The sequence below is a fragment of the Phycodurus eques genome, chromosome 18 (assembly GCF_024500275.1).
Source record: "Phycodurus eques isolate BA_2022a chromosome 18, UOR_Pequ_1.1, whole genome shotgun sequence".
In the NCBI taxonomy this organism is placed as follows: Eukaryota; Metazoa; Chordata; class Actinopteri; order Syngnathiformes; family Syngnathidae; genus Phycodurus; species Phycodurus eques.
Window position 1 is genome coordinate 112,721 of NC_084542.1, and position 22,608 is coordinate 135,328.

At 41.9% G+C, this 22,608-nt stretch overlaps 1 protein-coding gene across 9 annotated transcripts in view; it reads left to right on the forward strand.

Moving 5' to 3' along the window:
- Positions 1-22,608, forward strand: part of epha7 (eph receptor A7) — a 118,684-nt gene that overhangs the window by 14,011 nt on the left and 82,065 nt on the right. For 7 of the 9 annotated variants that reach the window (XM_061703902.1, XM_061703898.1, XM_061703903.1 and 4 more), the window contains exons 4-7: positions 3,487-3,642; positions 12,228-12,563; positions 18,223-18,347; positions 19,883-20,051. In XM_061703902.1, coding sequence (XP_061559886.1) covers positions 3,487-3,642; positions 12,228-12,563; positions 18,223-18,347; positions 19,883-20,051 — 786 coding nt within the window. Of the gene's footprint in view, positions 1-3,486; positions 3,643-3,720; positions 3,764-12,227; positions 12,564-12,675; positions 12,861-13,316; positions 14,049-18,222; positions 18,348-19,882; positions 20,052-22,608 lie in introns of those variants that run through there. The other 2 variants (XR_009770273.1, XM_061703906.1) reach the window with 2 other exon arrangements.

The window sequence follows — 22,608 nt, forward strand, 5'->3', positions numbered from 1 at the left end:
CATTTCGCCATTGATGATGACATCATTGATGCCGTAGATGAGTATTTGGGGGCCCAAGACTCAAACTTCTATGAAGAGGCGATCCATAGACTCCACAACCGCTGGAATAAGCGTGGAAATCTACACGGGGACTACATTGAAAAATAAATGTTTCAATTCATCAGAAATGTATTTTTTAAAAATGGTCCAACAATAAAATCCTCGCTGAAATAATATAAATGAAAATTAATTGCTGTTTTCCCTTTATTATTATTATTATTTTTTTTTGTTATTACAAAGCAATACATCCATCCATTAAGCAGACTAATAGTCCATTAGAAAACACTTACAGTACAATATTAAATAAGAAACAGAAGGAAAGTACATGAGGAAAATCTTTTTATTTATGACCGTAATTCATTTGATTGCTTTCCCTAACAAGAAACAACAGGAGTATAGGAAATTTCACCTGCACTGTCCAGTATGCAGATATTTATTTCACAGTAACACTGGATGAATTGGCCAAAAAGTTACTGAATTGATTTCCAGCCACTTAATCGTTTTGTATCGTATCGTTCTAAATGAACCAATATCGTCCTTCAATCGAATCACAAACACAAATACACACACACACACGCACACACACGCACACACACGCACGCAAACACACACACACACATACACACACACACACACACACACAGACTGCGTGTGTCTTAGCTAGTAATTGTATATGTATAATTGTATTGTACTAAAACAAACCGAAAAGTTACATTGTGTACTATAGAACAATGCTATTAATGGTCCATCTGGCAACGTCTTTGTACCTTTGGATTATTTTGTCACTTTGTAACCATACATGCAAATCAGTCGCCTTTCGGCGAAATTCGCCGTTTTTAAACTCAAAATAGGCCATTTATGTGAATCGTATAGATCCGATGAGTTTTTCCTGGGGGAGTCCGCCATCGCTGCCGCCATCACTGTCCTCATAGGCTGTTTCGTACTCCTTGAACGCTGGGAGCTAGATCCATTCCACACATCTACCATCCACACACATGTAATTTCTGAATATTACTCCACACCGGACTAATATGCGAGCACATCGGCCCGAGGTTTCGCCTGTGCGCTCGGGATCTGCTTTGGATAAGTCACAGGAGTTGACGAAAGACCAGAACTGTCGGTTTTACTTTTATTGTGTTACAATGATCTAAATGTCACTTGCTACTTTTATTGATCAATTATTGCATATCAACTATTTCGTGTGCGAGACTACAATTTTGACTTCTGCATTGGGCGCTAATTGCTCCAATTCAATTTAAGCACTAGTTACGTTTCAGTCTAGTCCACCAATCAAACGACACAAGAAAGTCACGTGATCTCACACATGGTAAGGATTTCTGGGGCTAATCACTGATGGTCTTCCCACACCTGAACAAACGTGTACGAGTCTGCTTTACATGGTAAGGATTTCTGGGGCTAATCACTGATGGTCTTCCCACACCTGAACAAACGTGTACGAGTCTGCATGAGTGCACTGAACGTACACCTTAATTTCTGTGTCATTAATGTCGATTCTGCAGGTTTTGCAATGAGTCTGTTCATGAGGACTGTGCCTGGACTGTTACAAGCACAAAATTTATGAAATAATGCAATACAGGACAGATGAAATAGTTTTGTGCGGGACTGCATTATTTGATTTGCCAGAACCAAGATTGAAACATGTTTAATGTTTATATTTAATCTCTGCTTGACACAGTTTCAAAGTTGGGAACCATTTTTGAAGAGAAAGAGGAACGATTAGGGTGCGCCCCCATATTTAAGAATCTTACAGACGAAATCTGAAACAGACGCGTGATCTCTTTCGCCCAGCAATTCAGTTATAAAGGCCCTTTTCTTTGTTTTGTGCTCTTGCTCTCTGGCTCTGATCCTGCGCTCTTGCCCGACCTGACCCCTCTCGGCTCAGGCCATCCCCCCTCCCATTTTTGCCTTTTTTTTTTTTGGTTCTCCCAACCATGAGAAAGGCTTGGTCTGGCGTTAAGCCTGCGGTGCAGCTCTTGTTCCCCAGCTTTCTTCTCGCATGCCAGGCTACTGAGAGAAATCTCTACTTTTCGTGCAAGTTACGCTCTCAGTCAAGCGTAAAAGTGTGACCCGCCAGCAAGCCCAAAGGCAGGAACGTTACGAGCGCAACTTCTCGCATCCACGTGACCAACATTTTTGATTTTTTGGTCCTTTTCCATTTTTCTCTTTTCTTCAACTTTTTTTCTGACTATTCAACTGCCTATTTCCCACCTGAGACGATCGAGAAAGAACACCTCTAAATCGGTGACCACGTTGCAGCAACTACCAGAATAAGTACAAATTGGTGCATAGTAGCTTGGGGTTGGTTTAACAATCTTACGGGTCGCAACTTCATTCTCTCTCAACACTCATCAGGTCATTCACACTCATCTAACGAGTTAAGCCATTCACTCTATATTCCGCTGTGTTATGTTATTCTTGTATTTTATTACATAGTTAATTACCTTTGCATTTGTTCCCATTTTCCCTGTAGTTTCAACAATAAATGTTCCACATATCAAGCATTCTATTGTGTACTGTGTGTGTTTGAGTCAAGGATACTGACCTTTGCAATCGAGGACTAATTTTACATAACTGTGGCAACCCTTTCAGAAATCAACAATTTGGTGCCCCATTTTGATGCTAACTAAACATCCCAACCCTAACCCTTCAGCCAGTATATGCTACCCTTGGGTCAAATTCTTCAGAACTTTAATTTTGACTATTATAGCTATGCAGATGACACACAGTTATATCTAGCAGTGTCTCCAGATGACTACAGTTCAATTGAAGTGTTGTGTCACTGTCTAAAACAGATAAATATCTGGATGAGCCAAATTTTCTTCAATTAAACCACATCAAAACCGATATAATTGTTTTTTGCAATAAAGAAAAGAGGATTGCTGTTAGTAAATACCTGGAGTCAGTCTCTTTAAAAACCAAAGACCAAGTCCGCAACCTTGGTGTTCTGACAGATTCCAACCTGAATTTCAACAGTCATATTGTTCCATCCAGGTGAAAAACTCTTCTTTTTTCCCATGCTTTTTAGAGCATTTCCACTTTTAAATGATATTTCTTGCACTGTACGCTGTTTTAATTGTATTTTTATTTTCAAAAAAATATCTGTTTTAAATGCTTTTAAGCTGTTTTTTGTCTTTGTTTTTAAATGCTTTTAATCATGTAAAGCACATTGAGTTACCCTGTGTATGAAATCCGCTATATAAATAAATTTGCTTTGCTTTGCTTCAGTTACGGCATCCTGTTTCAATTGAAATGGACCCCGGGGAATGAAGGAGAATGCAAATTTAATCCTCTGGCCCCTTAACACATTGATTACGTTGTTGTTGTTTTTTTAACACCAATACATGCTAGAATATTTAACCACACGATTATGTTTAGATATAGTTGTCCTGAGTTTTCCTGTTTTCTCTCTTTTGACTTCATCTACAGCATGTGGTCGTGGTTACTACAAGAGTTCCTCCCAGGACCTACAATGCTCTCGCTGCCCAATGCACAGTTTTATTGACCGTGAGGGCTCCTGGCGCTGTGACTGTGATGACGGCTACTACCGCGCTTTTGCTGATCCTCCTCCTGTGGCTTGCACAAGTAAGTCTGCCCTGGTGCTGAGGAATACATCAAGGATAAGCAACTTAAATGATGTGGGGGTGGACAATTTTTCATCAGCACTACCAGGGGGCCACACAGGACTGCTACACTTCCGAACCAGGTGTGCTATATGACAAAAATGCCATTTTAAATATGGACAAAATATGTGAATGTCCATCAATCCATTTTCTTCCACTTATCCAAGGTCAGGTGGCGGGGGCAGTAGCTTTAGCAGGGAGGCCTAGACTTCCCACTCCCCAGCCATTTTTTTTGTCCTGTTTGGCTGTTCGGTCAAGCAGAATGGAAGATCTGTATCCCTTTTATGCCGGAACAGTTTTACTGTGTCACAGTGGAGTTTTTAAGCTTCCGCTCTCGTTTCTTAGTATTATAATTGAAGTTTATTGAGAATCAGAGTCGATCAGTCGAACAGAACAAAGTTTCTCGAGGGGAGAGAGAAACAAAGACAATAAACAAAGTACTAATTGTAAACAGGATGAGAGAAGTAAGTCATTACATTATCTACAACAATGAAACATTAAATAGGAGTGTTGCATGGGGCTGTAGTGCTACACCCTGTGAAGGTAGGACAGGACAAGATAGAACAGGACAAGGACAGGAAAAGAGGCATGCAGGACAAGAGTTGTGAACCCGGCTGTACAACTGAAGTGTGGTGGGATTAATTATGTAAATTATAAAAGTCTACAGGACGAGAGTATAAATGAGTGGATACACAAGTAATTTGCATATTCATGAGTTATTTGTCGCAATAAGTGAGTGGCCCCAGACCCAGTGAAAGAGTCCAAGGGAGCAGCCCGTTGGACGGGACACATCCCACACCAAGGGACCCAGGGTGGTCCGCTGGCCCCACCGAGGCGCTCCAACAACTGGGGCTGCCAGGCACTGCAGTCGAACACCCAAATCCCCCCCACCCACGACCCACCCCCCCACAGAGATGGGTGTATGTGGTGCGATTGCATATATATATATATATATATGTAATTCTGGGATGGTTAAAGGAACATCAAGGCTGTCTTTAATTTGTGTATTGAGGAATGTTTAGGTCCTTAATAAAAGTTTCAATTTCTTTTTGGCCTGGGTTGTTCGAAGATGCATATAAGCAGCTATAATAATTGTAAAACAATTCATTTATTTCTAGCGGTGACTGTGTACCGTTGCCGTTTGAATCTTGAATGGCTGTAAGTAATGAATTTTTTTATTGCATTGAAGTTGCAAAGGACTTTCATGCTACACAATTACCATAGATGGCACAAAACTGCTTAACAGTGAAAAAACATTAGTGCAAGGACTCATTTTGTGCATTTGTTTTTTACAAACGTGAACTCACACAAAAAAATTAATATTATACTATGTTGCTGCATGTCATTCAAAATCCCCAAATTCATTGGACGACTCACTCACCTGTATGATGTATTGCAGTATAGGCAAGTAAAGTTAACTGCTTTGCTGAAGGAGCCCTGGCAAAGCCGGTCCGTCTTCCATGAGTGGCAAGTCCACCATCCGTCTCAACAGCCACTTGTTCACCATATGCAGTTGCAACACTATTAACAGCATTAAATATGTCCATATTTTTAAGGCCAAAACTAGTCATGCACTTTAAATCAACTGTCAACAGTTCTTGTGAAGAACAAAAAAAAAAAGCTGTTCTATATTTTTGTTGCGATCGATCGACTGCACTTGGGTTCTCAGCGGGTCCTCAGAACTGTGAGGCTGACGCTCTAACCAGTCGGCCACCGTGCCGCCAATAATCATACATAATTTACTTATTTTGTGTATGGAAAGTTAGAAAATGCTTGATTAAGTGAGTAATCCTTACTAAATCAGAGAACAATAATCAGCAACAGTAGGTAAGAGAACAACTGACCCATTTATTATTTACCAGTGCAAAGGACAGTAACGGCTGTGCACATCTTGACCTCTGAGGGGCAGTGTGGTGTACGCAATGAGATACACACTTGCAGTAACAGAGAAAGTACAAGCTGCTTATATAAGAGTGGTAAAATCTGACATTTTAGATCGAGTCCGATATGATCCTGGTTTTTTTTGCTGACATCGGACCGATTTATGGTCTCAAAGATCGGATCGGGACACCCCTAGAGTCAAGATAGCATCTTGGAAATTGACAATCGTCACGTCTGCCTACGACACAGCCACCAGGGGGGCCAGGGGTGAGTGTCCCAATTCCTGTTTATTGCACCCATTCATCTTGGCCCTCCAAACAGAGGGCTAAGGGGAAGGGGTAAGATGAAGGGGAAGGGCTAAGGGATAGAATTGGGAATCACAGTAATACACACAACAACTCAGAGCACCTGCTGACGTTGCAAACGACCTCAACGTGGTCGAGCGAGGTGTTTGGCTCTTTAGCTCGCGGACTAGCAAACGTAATTAAATAGTTAACTTTCCCTTAAGTATCTTTGTTGTGTGGATCTAGGCGCGGTGCACTGAGTAAGGCTGTGGAGTATTGGACGCAGCCAAAGTTGGTCTGACAGCAGTCCATGAGCCCACTAGTGGCTAATACATACTGGCCTAGCCACCACTTCTCAGTGGAGCCATCCAACTTGCCATTGGCTCAATGACAATTTATCGCGCCCGGAAAAAACTATCGTCTCTATTTTACTTTCTGAACGAAAAGTCGATATAGTAATTATCATGACAGGCCTTCTCCAACATTACTGACCTCAATATCCGGCAAGGTTCTCCCCAAGCACACAAACTGGGGCTTGTTTGATTTGTAGTCCATGATCCAGGAGATGCTGGACACACCCATCCGAAGCAGCGTCTCACCCAACAGAAAAGGTTGGATGGTATTAAAGGCACTGGAGAAGTCAAAGAATTTGACTCTCATGTCACAGTACATCAGATCGGTTACAACATCATCCAAACCAACCTGTAGTTGGTAGGCGTATGGTAAATAAATGGACAGTTCCTTCATGTTATCACTGTGATTGTCTTCTTTTCTTCAATACTTCATAATGCAGCCAGAGACATGCAAATGAGAAAAATCACACTTTTCCCCTGCAACGTCTTAAGTAGGCCAAGTCAGAATCTCTTGTGTGTGGGTGTAAGTCTCTGTAAGAGACTGCTATAGTGAGATATTATGCAGCAAACAGCTGAATTTCATTACGCTGCCTTTTCCCATGTATGATGCAGAGACTCGAAGTTAGAATTGTGACATCTGTATTTCAGCAGTCATATGAAATAATATTCAGTTATTTTTAATGGTATGTTAAATATAATTTTAAATAATATCTCTGGTATTGCTTATGCTAAATAAAATGCTAAAAAATGTACCGGCATTACCAAATAACTAGCAACCCTTTATTGCTCAGAAATAAAATAAAATGAAATATCTCTCCAGCACCGGACAACAGTGCTGCCCTTTGCTAAATCTCTTCCCATTTATTTTATAATGTTTTTTTCTGCACAACTTGTTTTGCATCAAATGACATGTACAGTTTTACGGTAGTTATTTGGCACAAGCTTTCTTTGTTTACACATTCCTTTAAACTGCCAATTATAAAGGAGTGGTCATTGTTAAGTTAATTATAGGTAATAAGGACAATTAGTGAAACTATACTTTTCTTGTTTACTTATAACTGAATTAGGGTTAGGGTTAGAGTAGCCAAATGTGCACAAGTAAGAGTACTGTTACTTTTGAATAATATATAATAAAGCGTAGCCCTCCAAATAATAAGTTAAGTATTCAGCATAAAAACTACTCAAGTACTGAGTAACTGGGGAGTAACTTCTTAACTAAGATTTTTTTAAAGAAAATCATAACAAGAACGTCAAACAGACAAAAATATAAAATAGGAATGTGCCCAACAATTTCACTTTAACTACAACCCCAATTCCAATGAAGTTGGGACATTGTGTTCAACATAAATAAAAACAGAATACAATGATTTGCAAATCATGTTCAACCTATATTTAATTGAATACACTACAAAGACAAGATATTTAATGTTTGAACTGATGAACTTTGTTTTTAGCAAATAATCATTAACTTAGAACTTGGCGTTGTTTCTGCCATTGTGAATTGTGAATAGACATAATTTGTCTATTCACAATTTCCTTGGTCCTCGCTCCTCTGTTTTCATGTTAGCGCCTCCCACCAGAAATTATATCGAGGAGATGAGATTGATAGAGGAATAAGCCCCTCACCTCACCAGGGAGGTGCCCAGGGGGCATCCTAACCAGAAGCCAGAGCCATCTCATCTGGCTCCTCTTGATGCGGAGGAGCAAGACTCCGGGCCGCTCCCTGATCACCTAATCTCTAAGGGAGAGCCCAGACACCCTGTGGAGGAAACTTATTTTGGCCACTTGTACCCGCAATCTTGTTCTTTCGGTCATGAGCCACACCTCGTGACCATAGAGGCGGGGAGGAACGTAACTCGACAGGTAAACTGAGGACTTCACCTTTCGGCACAGCTCCTTGTTCACTCCAACAGACCGATACAGTCTGCATCACTGCAGGAACTCTGCCGATCCGCTTGCCGATCTCCCGCTCCATTCTTCCCTCACTCGTAAACAAGAGAAAGAGATACTTGAACTCCATACTCCCGGAGCATCCTCCACGGGACCCACCCGAGGGACATGGTCGAATGCCTTATGTAAGTCCACAAAGCATATGTAGACTGGTTGGGCAAACTCCCTTGCACCCTCGAGGACCCTGTTGAGGGTGTAGAGCTGGTCACTCTTCCACGGCCAGGGCGAAAACCACAATGTTCCTCCAGAATCTGAGATTCCACTTCCAGAGGGACCCTCCTTTCCAGAACCCCTCAATAAACCTTACCAGGGAGGCTGAAGAGTATGATCCCCCTGTAGTTGGAACACCCTCCCTTACTCCTTAAAAACGGTAACCACAACTCCGGTCTGCCAATCCAGAGGCAATGTCCCTGATGTCCACGCGATGTTGCAGAGGCGTGTCAACCAGGACAGCCCCACAACATCCAGAGCCTTGAAGAAGTGGATCTCATCCACCCCTGGGGCCCTGGCACTGAGGAGCTTTTTAACTACCTCAGTGACATCAACTGCAATGGAAGTAGAACCCGCCTCAAAATCCCCAGACTGCTTCCAAATAGGAAGGTGTGTCGGTGCAATTGAGGTCCTCAAAGTATTCGGCCCACCAACTCAAAATGTCTAGAGCTGAGGTCCAGCAGCCCATCCCCACTATACACAGTGTTGACGGTGCACTGCTTCCCCCTCCAGAGACGCCAGATGGTGGACCAGAATTTATTTGAAGCTGTCCTGAATTAATTCCCCACTGTCTCACCGAACTTCTCTCACGCCCGGGTTTTTGCCTCAACTGCCACCAGATGCATTCTGCTTGGATTGTCGGTACCCATCTGCTGCTTCCGGAGTCCCTCTGGCCAAAAAGGCTTGATAGAACTCCATCCATCCATCCATTTTCTGTACCGCTTTATCCTCACTAGGGTTACGGGCGTGCTGGAGCCTATCCCAGCTATCTTCGGGTGAGAGGCGGGGTACACCCTGAACTGGTCGCCAGCCAATCGCAGGGCACATAGAAACAAACAACCATTCGCACACACATTCACATCTAAGGGCAATTTAGAGTCTTCAATCAACCTACCATGCATGTTTTTGGGATGGGTCATTGATTTTGGCGGGGTTGGAGCGTGCTTTTGTTCACCGCCATTGGTCGCCGACACGTCTTCATGCGCATTCTTCTTCGTTGGTTTACGCCGCTTCTTCGTTGATTTTCACCGCTTCTTCTTTGGGTTTTGGGTTTTATCAGCACTTACTGTGGCATTGGAAATGCAAACATTTAAGATCCCAAATGTTTTTTTGTCTAGATTGAAGTATGTACTGAATCCCACCATAATTTTGTGTGTGAGGAAGAATGGAAGGAATGGGTGGAGGGACAGTCGAATAGATTTTGTTGAGCTGTCATGCTGCTCCACTTCATCTGCCACAGGTGGCTCTTTCAACTTCACGGTCAACAGTCTTTTATTTGATCTTACTATATTATGAATATGGATGCCATTGCTTAGCCCTTGGCTTGAACAGCTTAAAAAGAGGTTACCAAATACGTATGTGTCATTGTTACATTAGTTCCTTAGGTCCTATACATTACAGTATATTTATCTGTAATATTAAATAAATTAATTAAAAAAAGCTTGACTTCGAGGGAAATCTAACTGATGTTTTATGCTCTATTTATTTTTATTTTTTGTGTGTATCGCTTGTTTTCTTATTATGTTTGTATGGTGCCCTAGAGTGCATGTGGGTTTTCCCCCCAAAGGCACGTATAATTAAAAGGAATTATCATTGAACTGTACAGGGGAAGTGTCCCAATATACTGTTATGGTCTAGAAATTGTTATTGAAATGAAACTGCAGAGTATAATGTACACCAAATCTGGGACAAAAATTTTGATTTGGGAGTCTGTTGTCTTATCTTTAAAGCACTTTGTGAGTTATAACCATAGTGCAATAATGGTGCTTTGTCCTGTCTGTTATACATCTACCATATTTTCATGACCATAAGGCGCACCGTATTAAAAGGCGCAGTCTCAGTTACGGGGTTTATTTCTGTATTTAACACATACATAAGGCACACCGTATTATTGGGCGCAGGCATGGCAAAAAAAACAAACGCTAGCTTAAAACATATGGTAGCATGCATGCACGCTAAAACAATGTTTTTAAAAAAAAACTGAGTTCGGTTGTACTTTATTGAAGTATTTAACAATGTACTGACGTTATTTTTTTATCAATCCTCATCCACAAATCCATCAAATTCCTCATCTTCTGTGTCCGAAATAAACAGCTGGGCAAGTTCTCCTTCAAACACGCCAGGTTCCCTCTCGTCATTGTCAGAGTCAGTCTCGTTGCCATGCGGCTCCTCAGAAATGCCGGCTTTTACGAAAGCTCGAACAACAGTGCAAGCAGACACATAAGCCTAAGCATCCACAATCCATTCACAAATTGTGGCGTAACTCGCCTGGTGCTGCCTCCTAGTCTTAGTAAAGCTGTGTTCGCCATCTGTCACGTCACTTTGAGCGCCCTGTTTACACCAATGTCCAGCGGTTGGAGTTCATTAATCCATTGCTCAAGTTGGTCTTCCAACTCGGGCCACTTCGCCTTCTTTCCGCGTTTTCTTTTTTTTTTTCTTTTTCGCGTGGAAACTCAGCTTCGTCTTCTTGACTTGCCGAAGCTCGTTTTCCTGCTTCGATTTGATTCCCATGTTCCTCTGCTAAACTAATAGCTTGCAGTTTAAACTATGCTTCGTAAGTGTGTCTCTTCGTAGGTCCCATTTTCGGGGGTCCTTAGCCAAACCGATGCACATACCAGAACTATATACCTACTGGGGGCGTGTCTCTAGCGTCCTCTGTCACGCGCACCCTTCCCACTTTACGTCCGCATGGTGTCCTCAGTCAATTCCGCCTTCCTCTATATAAGCAGCATGTCGGCAGGAAATGCTCCCCTTCAGTAAAGCGGAGCGCTCATTAAAGTCACACAACAACTTTTACAGATTTTGGAACTCGTTGCACACATAAGGGTTCATTATAAGGCGCCCCGCCCATTTTGGAGAAAATTTAAAACTTTTTGGCATTTACACACAATAATAAAAGTTAGGGAATACAGGCAAATTGTAACAACATAGTAGACTACTCGGGCTCTTATTACCTGCATCTGTTGAGAAGCAGAAACATACTTTCACTTTCACATTTCAATGCGCATGAGGCGCTTTCAAGGACTGCCAACAAAACATGACATCTCAAACGCAGACAAAAAAAAACCCATTGAATTAAGCCTTAAAGCAACACCAAAATTCCAACAGATGATGCTAAAATAATATTTGTATTGTTTTGGCCTGAACATAAAAAAACAAAAGGGTCGAGTACTCGCCAAAAATCTGAGAATTTGCAAATGCTGAACATCGAATATACGAGGGTTCACAGTATAGAATGTTAAGTTATAGCAGTCACAACCATAACCACAACAGCCAGAAAAGCCACAACACATTTATGAACTTTACCTACATGAAGTGACAAAGTTTAAAACGAAGCATTCAGTCCTACTCTATCCGGAACACTCAAACTTCTTTCAGGAGTTTCCTCTTGCTCTGGGTCATACACCGCTTCAACGTACTGTATATGGCTGTACCACTGTGCTTTCTCGATAGCCATTTTTCTCTCAGGATTCACACACAGTATTAATCATAATAACACAAAGCCGTACTTGCTTAACACTCCGCAGTAGATAGGGATGGAGTAAAGTAAGCAGTGGCTCAATAATGAGACAGCCAACCATACCCCCACCCCCTTTAAAACTGCCTGCTCTGACCAGGGCTGTTTAAAGAGGGTGATAAGTATACTTAAAGTATTGATTGTAGGTAGTATTTAACCAGCCCAAGAATTTTTTTGTAGCAAACTGATACGATGTTGAGATCTGTCTAAAACATTAGATTCGTCTTCTGCCCATGCTCTATGCCTCCTCTTAGTTTGTAATCTTGACGACACACGAGCATTTAGTGTTACACTGAGCTGTCAGAAACAGACTAAAATAATCTCTGGCTTCTTCTGTGTGCACTCCTGACAGGACCTCCTTCCGCGCCGCAGAATCTAGTCTACACCATCAATCAGACGACACTTAGTCTGGAGTGGGGTCCGCCAGCTGATACTGGTGGCCGCAACGATGTCACCTACAGGGTTCAGTGCCGGCACTGTAGCTGGCAACCTGAAGACTGTAAACCATGTGGGCCAAACGTTGGATACCTCCCTGCACAGTCACAATTAGTGGATACTTATGTGAACATCGTTGACCTCTTGGCCCATGCAAACTACACTTTCGAGGTGGAAGCTGTCAACGGGGTGTCTGATCTAAGCCGCACGCAGAGGCTGTTTGCTACAGTTACCATCGCCACTGGACAAGCAGGTAAGGATCGACATCAAATGGTTTATTCAACTGGGTGTAAAGGTCAGGTATGGAAAAAACAGACGAAGTTTGTCAACCAAGGTGAATTAATTACTGCAATGTATTTGCTCAGGCTACTGTTAGGGCCAGTCCCAATTCTCCCCCTTAGCCTAAGGCTAAGATGAAGGGGTGTATAGCCTTTGAAACTAAGTGCGGTCAGGGTACGCACTTGAAAGCATGGGGTATGGGACCCCGCCATCGCTGACAGGCAAAGAGCTTGCTTCCAAGATGGCGGAACGGACAAGGAAGTGCATAAATGTAAGTGAGCCTAATTATTGATATTCACACTAATAACAGTCATGTTTTTATCAACATAAATATTCAGGTTTTGGGAGTTGTTGGTAAACATCTTGTTATGACAAGCTCGCACATCGCTAGTCTACCGTCAGACTATGGTGACAAATTCACATTAAATGGACTTCACAACAATGTACTGCATTTTATGAACGATTACAAATAATTATTAGACAGCTAAGTCACATTCAAAAGATACGTGGCTAATGTAGCGTGTCTAGTAATGTTGGTTCTGAGTATACTGTGACATTCGCTTTCCATATATTTTAAACTGTAGCCTAAACTCACTCCTAATCCAGAAGTATATAATCGTGAAGCCGTTAGCTTAGTGTTTAAATATCCTTGTCCGACATCAGGTTTACGAAGCACATGAGGTCTGGTCAACGTTATAAATAACTGGATGCCTTTTCCTCCACATAGACGCAACAAGACAACCGTCTTCTACAACAGCACACCAAACGCCAGAACTACAAGCCCAGTGCCAAACAACACCCATCACAAGATGCAATTATAACGTTCCTTTAAGAGGAATATGAACAAAACCGACATGAGACTGAAGCAAAAGAAAACGTTTTTACAGCTTTGCAGTTAAAATGTAGATACTGTATTTAAATTTCCTGTTTTGTTCTTAATGACATTATGTTATTTCTATTTTATACATGTACGTTAATTTGGTTGATACATTTCCCATATACATATCCCATATACAAGTTTTTCAATTAAAAAAATTTGCAATAACAAAAAGTAAATAATCACATGTAGCAGACATGCTCCCGCAACCTGAGGTGCCACAGTAACTCCCCCAAACTTGATAAACTGCATTCTTCCAAGCAGCCCTGCTGTGCAAAACGTCCACCAAGGAGTGCTGGCATATGTCAAGTGGACCCAAATGTAATTAGGAGGTCCCCTCAAAATCTTGGATTGCAGTCAGCAAAGAGTCCTTTTCTTCGTTTGAACTGACAGAGCAACCAAAAGGTGGGGAGATTCTCTCCCCAATAGGAACAATTGCTGGGACACGGGCGCCACCCACTGGCGTTTGAGAGTTACTGCAATGTGGACTTCCATTCAGGGTTTTCTTTAACTGAAGATAAAATGTCTGTTTTGATATTTCACAAACTGTCAACAGTGTTGCATTGAACCATAAGCAGTTGATTTGCCAAGAATAAAGTTTAAACAATCATTCTATATGCTTGATCTATGAGTAAGAGTACAACTTTGGGATTGTTTTAGATTAATATATGATTTTTAAACCCATTTTATGGGTCAAAATTGTAGACTAGATTCTAGCTGATGGGTGTGGTCTTCCTCCAGCTTCTCCATCCCTTAGACACCCACCCTGGGTATTTAACCTTTTGCTCCCACCTCTTCTGCCCCTTGTGTCTTGTCGCTTGTGCCTGGCTCCCTCTCGTTTTGCCCCGGGTAACCTCGGCTTGGTCGTGCCGCTTCCCCTCCCCCCCTCCCCTTCCCTTTGTTCAAACACGCGGCTCTCCCCTCCCCTTCCCTTTGTTCAAACATGGAGACTCGGCTACCTAGCCTCCGTGGATCACCGGTGCTAATCATCCAGAACAGTTGTTGCTGAGGTACCAGATGCGCTCCCAGCCAAACGTGAGTTCTCTGATCCCGAAAACAGGCAGGAAGAGAGACGGTCATATTCTCCCAACGAAGCGTGACGAACAACTTCCCTTTTCTTCTCCCGTATGTTTTTGTTTTATTTTTCTGCATCCTTTTTCTCCTTCAAACTAACTTGCTTCATTTTCCTTCTGAGATGCGTGGCAAAAAGACCTTTCCCAAAGACCAATGACCCTACGATCATGAGTACCACAACAAGCATTGCGAGGATGCACAATAATAGTGCCTTATAATTTTGGGGAAAATACTAGCTTCATACAAAGTTCCAACTTTGTACTTGCTCAACACAGTCCAACCATTCACTCTAATTTTTAGTCCAGCAACTCTCGGTCCTAGCTTCCCTTTTCGTTGACCCTTAGTGTTGTTTTCTTTCTGTAGTTAGACCCCTCTGTGTATTTCCCTATATATCTCTTGTAGATATCATTAAATATATTAAAATATTCCACTCCTTGTTGTGTTTTGTGTGTGTTTTGAGTTTAATAATGAAGCCTGTGTAAGGGATTCGTATTTCATAAAATGTAGGAACCTTTAGATTATGAGACTGATAAAAGGTTTCTCATTGCTCTTCCTACATCTTACACATATAAAAAGAGACCTGGTGCCATCACAGTGCCCAAAGCGCTTCACAAAGCCTCACATTCACCCACTCACAGACACATTCATACCCCAATGGGCAACTTCTGACATACAAGGCGCTGCCAGGCCCAAATTAGGGTTCAGTGTCTTGTCCAAGGACACTTCAACATGTGGACAGTCGTTGCCGGGATTCGAACCAGTTACCCTTTGGTCACTGGACAACCTGCTCTACCTACTGACCCACAGCCACCCAGTAGGGTGAATGTAGAGTGGCAGAGACCAAACAAGAAGCATATGATGACATCTATGCCAGGTTGGACATTAAAGTAGGAGAAAAGGATCTATCCAGGTTGACCAAAGAGAGGGATAGAGATGGGAAGGATGTGCAGCAGGTTAGAGTGATAAAGGATAGAGATGAAAATGTGTCGACTGATGGCAGTAGTGTTCTGGATAGATGGAAAGAATACTTTGAGGAGTTGATAAATGAGGAAAATGAGAGACAAGGAAGGGTAGAAGTGGCAAGTGTGGTGAACCAGGAAGTGGCAATGATTAGTAATGGGGAAGTAAGAAAGTCACTAAAGAGGATGAGAAATGGAAAGGCAGTTGGTCCTGATGACATACCTGTGGAGGTATGGAAGCATCTCAGAGAGGTGGCAATGGATATGGAGGAAAAGTGTGCTTGTGCCCATTTAGGTTGACAGATGAGGTTAGACTGGAATCCCCGTGGACCATGATGTTTGCAGATGACATTGTGATGTGCAGTGAAAGCAGGGAGCAGGTGAAGGAACAGTTAGAAAGATGGAGGCATGCACTGGAAAGGAGAGGAATGAAGATTAGCTGACGTAAAACAGAATATACGTGCATGAATGAGAGAGGTGGAGGGCGAAGAGTGAGGCTACAGGGAGAAAAGGGTGGAGGATTTTAAATACTTGGGGTCAATAGTCCAAAGCAATGGAGAGTGTGGTAAGGAAGTGAAGAAATGGGTCCAAGCAGGTTGGAACGGGTGCAGGAAGGTGTCAGGTGTGTTGTGTGACAGATTAGTCTCTGCTAGATGAAGGACAAAGTTTATGAGACAGTGGTGAGGTCAGGCAGGATCTATGGATTAGAGACAGTGGCACTGAAGAGACAACAGGAAGCAGAGCTGGAGGTGGTGTTGAGGTTCTCTCGAGGAGTGACCAGGTTGGATAGGATTAGATATTAGCTCATCAGAGGGACGATCAAGGTTAGATGTTTTGGAGACAAAGTTAGAGAGAGCAGACTTCGATGGTTGGACACGTCCAGAGGAGAGATAATGAGTATATTGGTCAGAGGGTGATGAGGATGGAGCTGCCAGGCAAGAGACCTAAAGGAAGACCAAAGAGAAAGTTGATGGATGTTGTGAGGGAAGACATGAGGGAACTGGTGTTAGAGAGGAGGATGCAGGAGACATGGAAAAGGATGACACACGACAGGAAGCAGAGCTGGAGGTGGCGGAAATGAAGATGTTGAGGTTCGATCTTGGAGTGACCAGGTTGGATAAAATTAGAAATGAGCTCATCAGAGGGACAGCCAAGGTTCGATGTTTTGGAGACAAAGTTAGAGAGAGCAGACTTGGATGGTTTGGACATGTCCAGAGTAGAGATAGTGAGTATATTGGTAGAAGGATGATGAGGATGGAGTTGCCAGGCAAGAGAGCTAGAGGAAGATCAAAGATCAGGTTGATGGATGCAGTGGGGGAAGACATGAGGGCAGTTGGTGGTAGAGAGAAGGAGGGCTTGCATGGAAAAGAATGACACGCTGTGGAGACGCTTAACGGGAAAAGCTGAAAGGAAAAGAAGAAGGATTAATTCACCTTTACCAATTCTGTTTTCAACCCTGATTTAAAATTAAAAAAGTGGGTTAAAACTCAGGAAACTAACAAATAAAATTGCTCTTAGATTAAATTGGAAAGTTTATGTATGGACAATCGTTTAGGTTTCTGTTTTGTGTAATGTACTGTACAGAGGAATTTAAGGTGGAGGTTGGAGTGCATCAGGGATCAGCCCTGAGCCCCTTTCTGTTTGTGGTGGTGATGAATAGACTGAAGGATGAGGTTAGACTGGAATCCCCAACTACCATGATGTTCGTAGATGACATTGTGATCTGCAGTGAAAGCAGGGAACAGGATGCATGCAGCATGCACTGGAAAGGAGAGAAGTGAAGGTTAGCCAAAGTAAGACAGAATATACGTGTATGAATGAGAGGGGTGGAGGGGGAAGAGTGAGGCTGCAGGGAGAAGAGATAGTGAGGGCTGAGGACTTTAAATACTTGGGGTCAACAGTCCAGCGCACGGGTGGAGGAAGGTGTCAGGTGTGTTATGTGACAGAAGAGTCTCTGCTAGGATGAAGGGCAAAGTTTATAAAACAGTGGTGAGGCCAGCCATGATATACGGATTAGAGACAGTGGCACTGAAGAGAACAGGAAGCAGAGCTGGAGGTGCCAGAAATTAAGTTGTTGGGGTTCACTCTCGGAATTACCAGGTTGGATAGGATTACAAATGGGCTCATCAGAGGGACAGCCAAGGTTAGATGTTTTGGAGACAAAGTCACAGAGAGCAGACGTCGATGGTTTGGACTTATCCAGAGGAGAGATAGTGAGTATATTGGTGGAAGGACGATGAGGATGGAGCTGCCAGGCAAGAGAGCTAGAGGAAGACCAAAGAGGTTGATGGATGTCGTGAGGGAAGACATTAGGGCAGTTGGTGTTAGAGAGTAGGATGCAGGAGATAGGGTTACATGGAAAAGAATGCTGTGGCAACCCCAAATGGGATAAGTCAAAAGGAAAAGAAGAAGAATATGAAAAGAAGTCTGCAATGCACTGAATTTGCAATAGGTGAACCGCGATATAGCGAGGGAACACTATTGCTGTAGTCTTGGTTTTTGTGGTATTCTTGGTTCCAGTGGATGTGATGGACTTTACAGAATTAAATTGCCGTTGGAATGCAGATATTGTATTGTTTGTATCTCATTTAATTTTTCTCATGGATAGTCATAACTTTTTAAGGGCCACAGATTGTTGGAGTCAGTGCAGGTGATTAATCACTTTGTTTATGCATATAGGAGCAAAGGTCTTATTTTTCCCATCCATGTTCTTCTCTCAACAGTTCCATCCCAGGTCAGTGAGGTCATCAAGGAGAAAGTGCAACAGCGCAGCATCCAGCTTTCATGGCAGGAGCCCCGGCAACCCAATGGGGCCATCACAGAATATGAAATCATATACTATAAAAAAGTAAGTCAATGTATGTATATATGTGTGTGTGTATATATATATATATATATGTATATGTATACACACATATGTATATATGTGTGTGTATATATATATATATATATTTATATATATATATATACATATATATATACACACACACACACACACACACACACACACTATGGCAATAAATTTTTTAAATCAGATTAATCACACTTGAACTTTGATTAATCGCGATTAATCACAAGCGACAAATATACCACACATACCAAATTTTTATTTGAGATGGTATTTGAAACTTGTTGTGCTTCAATGAAAAGTGCTGTACTGTATGTAAATTGCCTTCGTTTTTTTCCCGAAAGTCCCATCGGGGTGACTTTTGAAGCAAAATATGCCCCAAGCACACCAGTCGGAGTCTCCTTACTTATCTTTGCACTGGTGTACGCACTGACCTGATCACTGACCTTATAGAAACCTGCACCGCATTTCAGATATCCATCCATGGTTAAGGTAAGGGAGCGTGTGTTGTTAAAATAAACTGATTTTATCAGAGTCAATACATGATTCATTCATTCATTCATCTTCCGTTCCGCTTATCCTCACTAGGGTCATGGGTGTGCTGGAGCCTATCCCAGCTATCTCTGGGTGAGAGGGCCAATCGCAGGGCACATATAAACAAACAACCATTCGCACACACATTAATATCTACGGGCAATTTATAGAGTCTTCAATTAACCTACCCTGCATGTTTTTGGGATGTGGGAGGAAACAGGAGCACCCGGAGAAAACCCACGCAGGAAAGGGGAGAACATGCAAACTTCACACAGGCGGGGCCGGGATTTGAACCCTGGTCCTCAGAACTGTGAGGCCGATGTGCTAACCAGTCGGCTACCGTGCCGCCCAATACATGATCAATGCGCTAATTATTTTGTGATTAATCATGAGATTGTGCTTTAACTGTGACACCGGTAATATATACAGTATACACGTACATACACAGTATATACAATTTGCTGTGTTCATGTGAAAGAAATTTTTACATATTTTAGCACAGGTAGAGCAAGTTCTTTCCAGTAATTCTTCTGTTGCAAGTAGTTTAGTTGACATTAATTTCACAGGTCTGAAAAATGTACAGTGGAACCACCATAGTTAACAGAATCTGTGATGCTGGTGGACCTCCGAATCATTCAAACTTCTATTTTCCCCCCCCATTGTAATCCCCAAAAGTATATACAGATATCCACCAGTTTTAAATTGTGACCTTCATAAAACACAGTTGTTGCTTACAGAACTGACATTTTGACATGCGTTATTACGTTGAGTGGAATTATACATTAGTACACGTCCATATTGTTCCTGATTTTGGGTCAATCCAATTCATTGGCCTGTTGGAAAGTTGAGGTACCACTGTATTTGGTTAGTTTGTTCATTCTGTGTTGCTTTTCATACAATGTTGCATGTACAGTAACTCTTAAATTGTAATGAAGTACAACTCAGACCTTTTTTTTGTTTTCACTCAAATAGATTTTATTCTCATTTAACTTTTACTTTAGGATCAGAAGGACCAAACCTATTCTACTGTAAGGGCCAAATCCACATCAGCAACTGTGAACAATCTGAAGCCCAGTACAGCCTATGTTTTCCAGATCAGAGCCTTGACACAGGCAGGATATGGAACGTTTGGCCCCAGATTAGAGATAATGACAAAGGAAGAGCCAACAGGTAAGGTTTACCATTGTAGTATGTATACCTTTTGACTGTGAGCATATAATCAAACATGAGCTTTATTTCTCCACATTTGTCACTCAAAACTGTCAATTGGCTATACAGTCCTTCAACATTCAAACTGTTTCAGTATCTTTACCCACAATATTGTGCAAAGTCAGTAACTAATGAAATGGAAAAAGAGAGAAAAACAACAACGAAAACGTTATCAAGTGATGAGTCCAAGCTGTATGCTCCCATTACTTATGGTACACAATTATAATGCATTATTTTATCAAAATTCCAAAACCAGTGGAAGATACAAAAAACAGATCTTCACTGTACCAATCATAAGTATATTTTACCTTAATATTGGAGTTTGTCACATTGCTGTCACCTTACAGGTCGATTTACAGTCATAAATCTGTATAGTCTATATTACGGATGAATGGAGCACAATTTGGTGAAGGAACACTCACATCAGATGATTTATTTTAAGCCTGTTTAACATGAGCATTGCACAGGTGAACAGGTTCATTGGAAACAGGTGAGTGTCTTGATTGGGTATCAAAGGATTAGGTTCAGTTGTTCATATACAAGGATGGGGCGAGGTTCACCACTTTGTGAACAACAGCGTGAGCAAATAGTCCAGCAGTTTAAGAACTTTCTCTCAATTTCCAATTGCGAGGAATTTAGGGATTTAATCATCTGCAGTCCATAATATCATCAACAGATTTACAGAATCTGGATAAATCTCTGCATGTAAGCAGCAAGACCAAAAACCAACATTGAATGCCCCTGACCTTTGATCCCTAAGGTGGCACTGCATTAAAAACTGGCATCATATAAGGGATATTTCCACGTGGGCTCAGGAACACTTCAGAAAACCATTGTCAGTTAATACCGTTTGTCGCTACCGCTACACATGCAAGTTAAAACTCTACCATGCAAAGTGAAATCCATATAGCAACAACACCCAGAGAAGCTAACAACAGGACCCAGAGAAGCCAAGAGCTTCTCTGGGTCCTGAGAAGCCCTCAGAGATGGACTGACGCGAAGTGGAAAAGTGCGTTGTGGTCTGACGAGTCCACATTTCAATTTGGTGTTAGTAATCGTGGACATCGTGTCCTCCAGGCCAGAGGAAAAGGAACATCCAGATTGTTATCAGTGCAACATTCAGCATCTGTCATGGGATGGGTGTATTAGTGCCAATGGCATGGGTAACTTGCACATCTGTGAAGGCACCATTAATGTTGAAAGGTACATACAGGTTTTTGAGCAACATATGCTGCCTTCCAAGCAACATCTTTTTCAGGGCCATCCGTGCTTATTTCAGACAATGCCAAGCCACATTCTGCACTTGTTACAACAGCGTGGCTTCATAGCAATAGAGTGCGAGTACGAGACTGGCCTGCCAACAGTCAAGACCCGTCTGCCATTGAAAATGTGTGGTGCATTAATGAAGCACAAACAATGACAATGAACGTCCCGGAGTGTTGAGAAATTGAAACTGTAATTGAAATTGTACAACAAGCAAGAATGGGAAATATTTCCACCTATAAAGCTACAATAATTTGTGTCCTCAGTTCCCAAATACGTATTGTTGTTAAAAGGAAAGGTGCAATAACACAGTGGTAAACATGCCCCTGTCCCAGCTTTTTTGGAACGTGTTGCAGGCATTAAATTCATTCATTTATGACTGAAGCTTTAGAAAAAATCAATAGTTTATCAGTTTCAACATTAAATATAAAGTGGTACAGGAAATGGATGGATATCTTGTTTTTGGAGTGTACTCAATTGAATATAGGTTGAAAAGCATTTGCAAATCATTGTATTCTGTTTTTATTGACGTTTTACACAACATCCCAACTTCATTGTTATTGGAGTTTGTACTTACAAAATACAAAGCAAAAATACAAAGCAAAGCAAAATACAAAGAAAAATTGAGAAATAAAAGAGCACATTCCACAACAACATAGAAAAATCAGACAAACATTCACAGGTCAAAAAGCTATTACTGTGTACAGCGGCTGAAATAAGTATTTAACATGTAACCATTTCTCTCACTATATTTCCTCCCACATCCCAAAAACATGCATGGTAGGTTAATTGACGACTCTAAATTTCCCGTAGGTGTGAATGTGAGTGTGACTGGTTGTTTGTTTGTATGTGCCCTGCGATTGGCTGGCAACCATTTTGGGGTGTACCCCGCCTCCTGCCCGATGGTAGCTGGGATGGGCTCCAGCGCGCCCGCGATCCTGGTGAGGAGAAGCGGCTCAGAAAATGGATGGATGGATGGATAGTTTGCGATGGTCTTGAGACAGCTCTTTCCTCTTACCCATTGCGAGTTGTGTCTTGACTCACACCTTGACAATCTGACTTTTTTGTAGGCCATCAATTCGGACTGAACCAGCTGATATTCATTTGCACTGAGAAGGGGCTGGATTGCTGTTGGATTATTGATAGATTTTAGGTGTCCTTTTAAAAAAAACTAATTTCTTAAATTATTTATTTATTAAAATATATTTTGTCCTGTTCATCTGTTAGGTCAAGCAGAATGGAAGATCTGTATTCC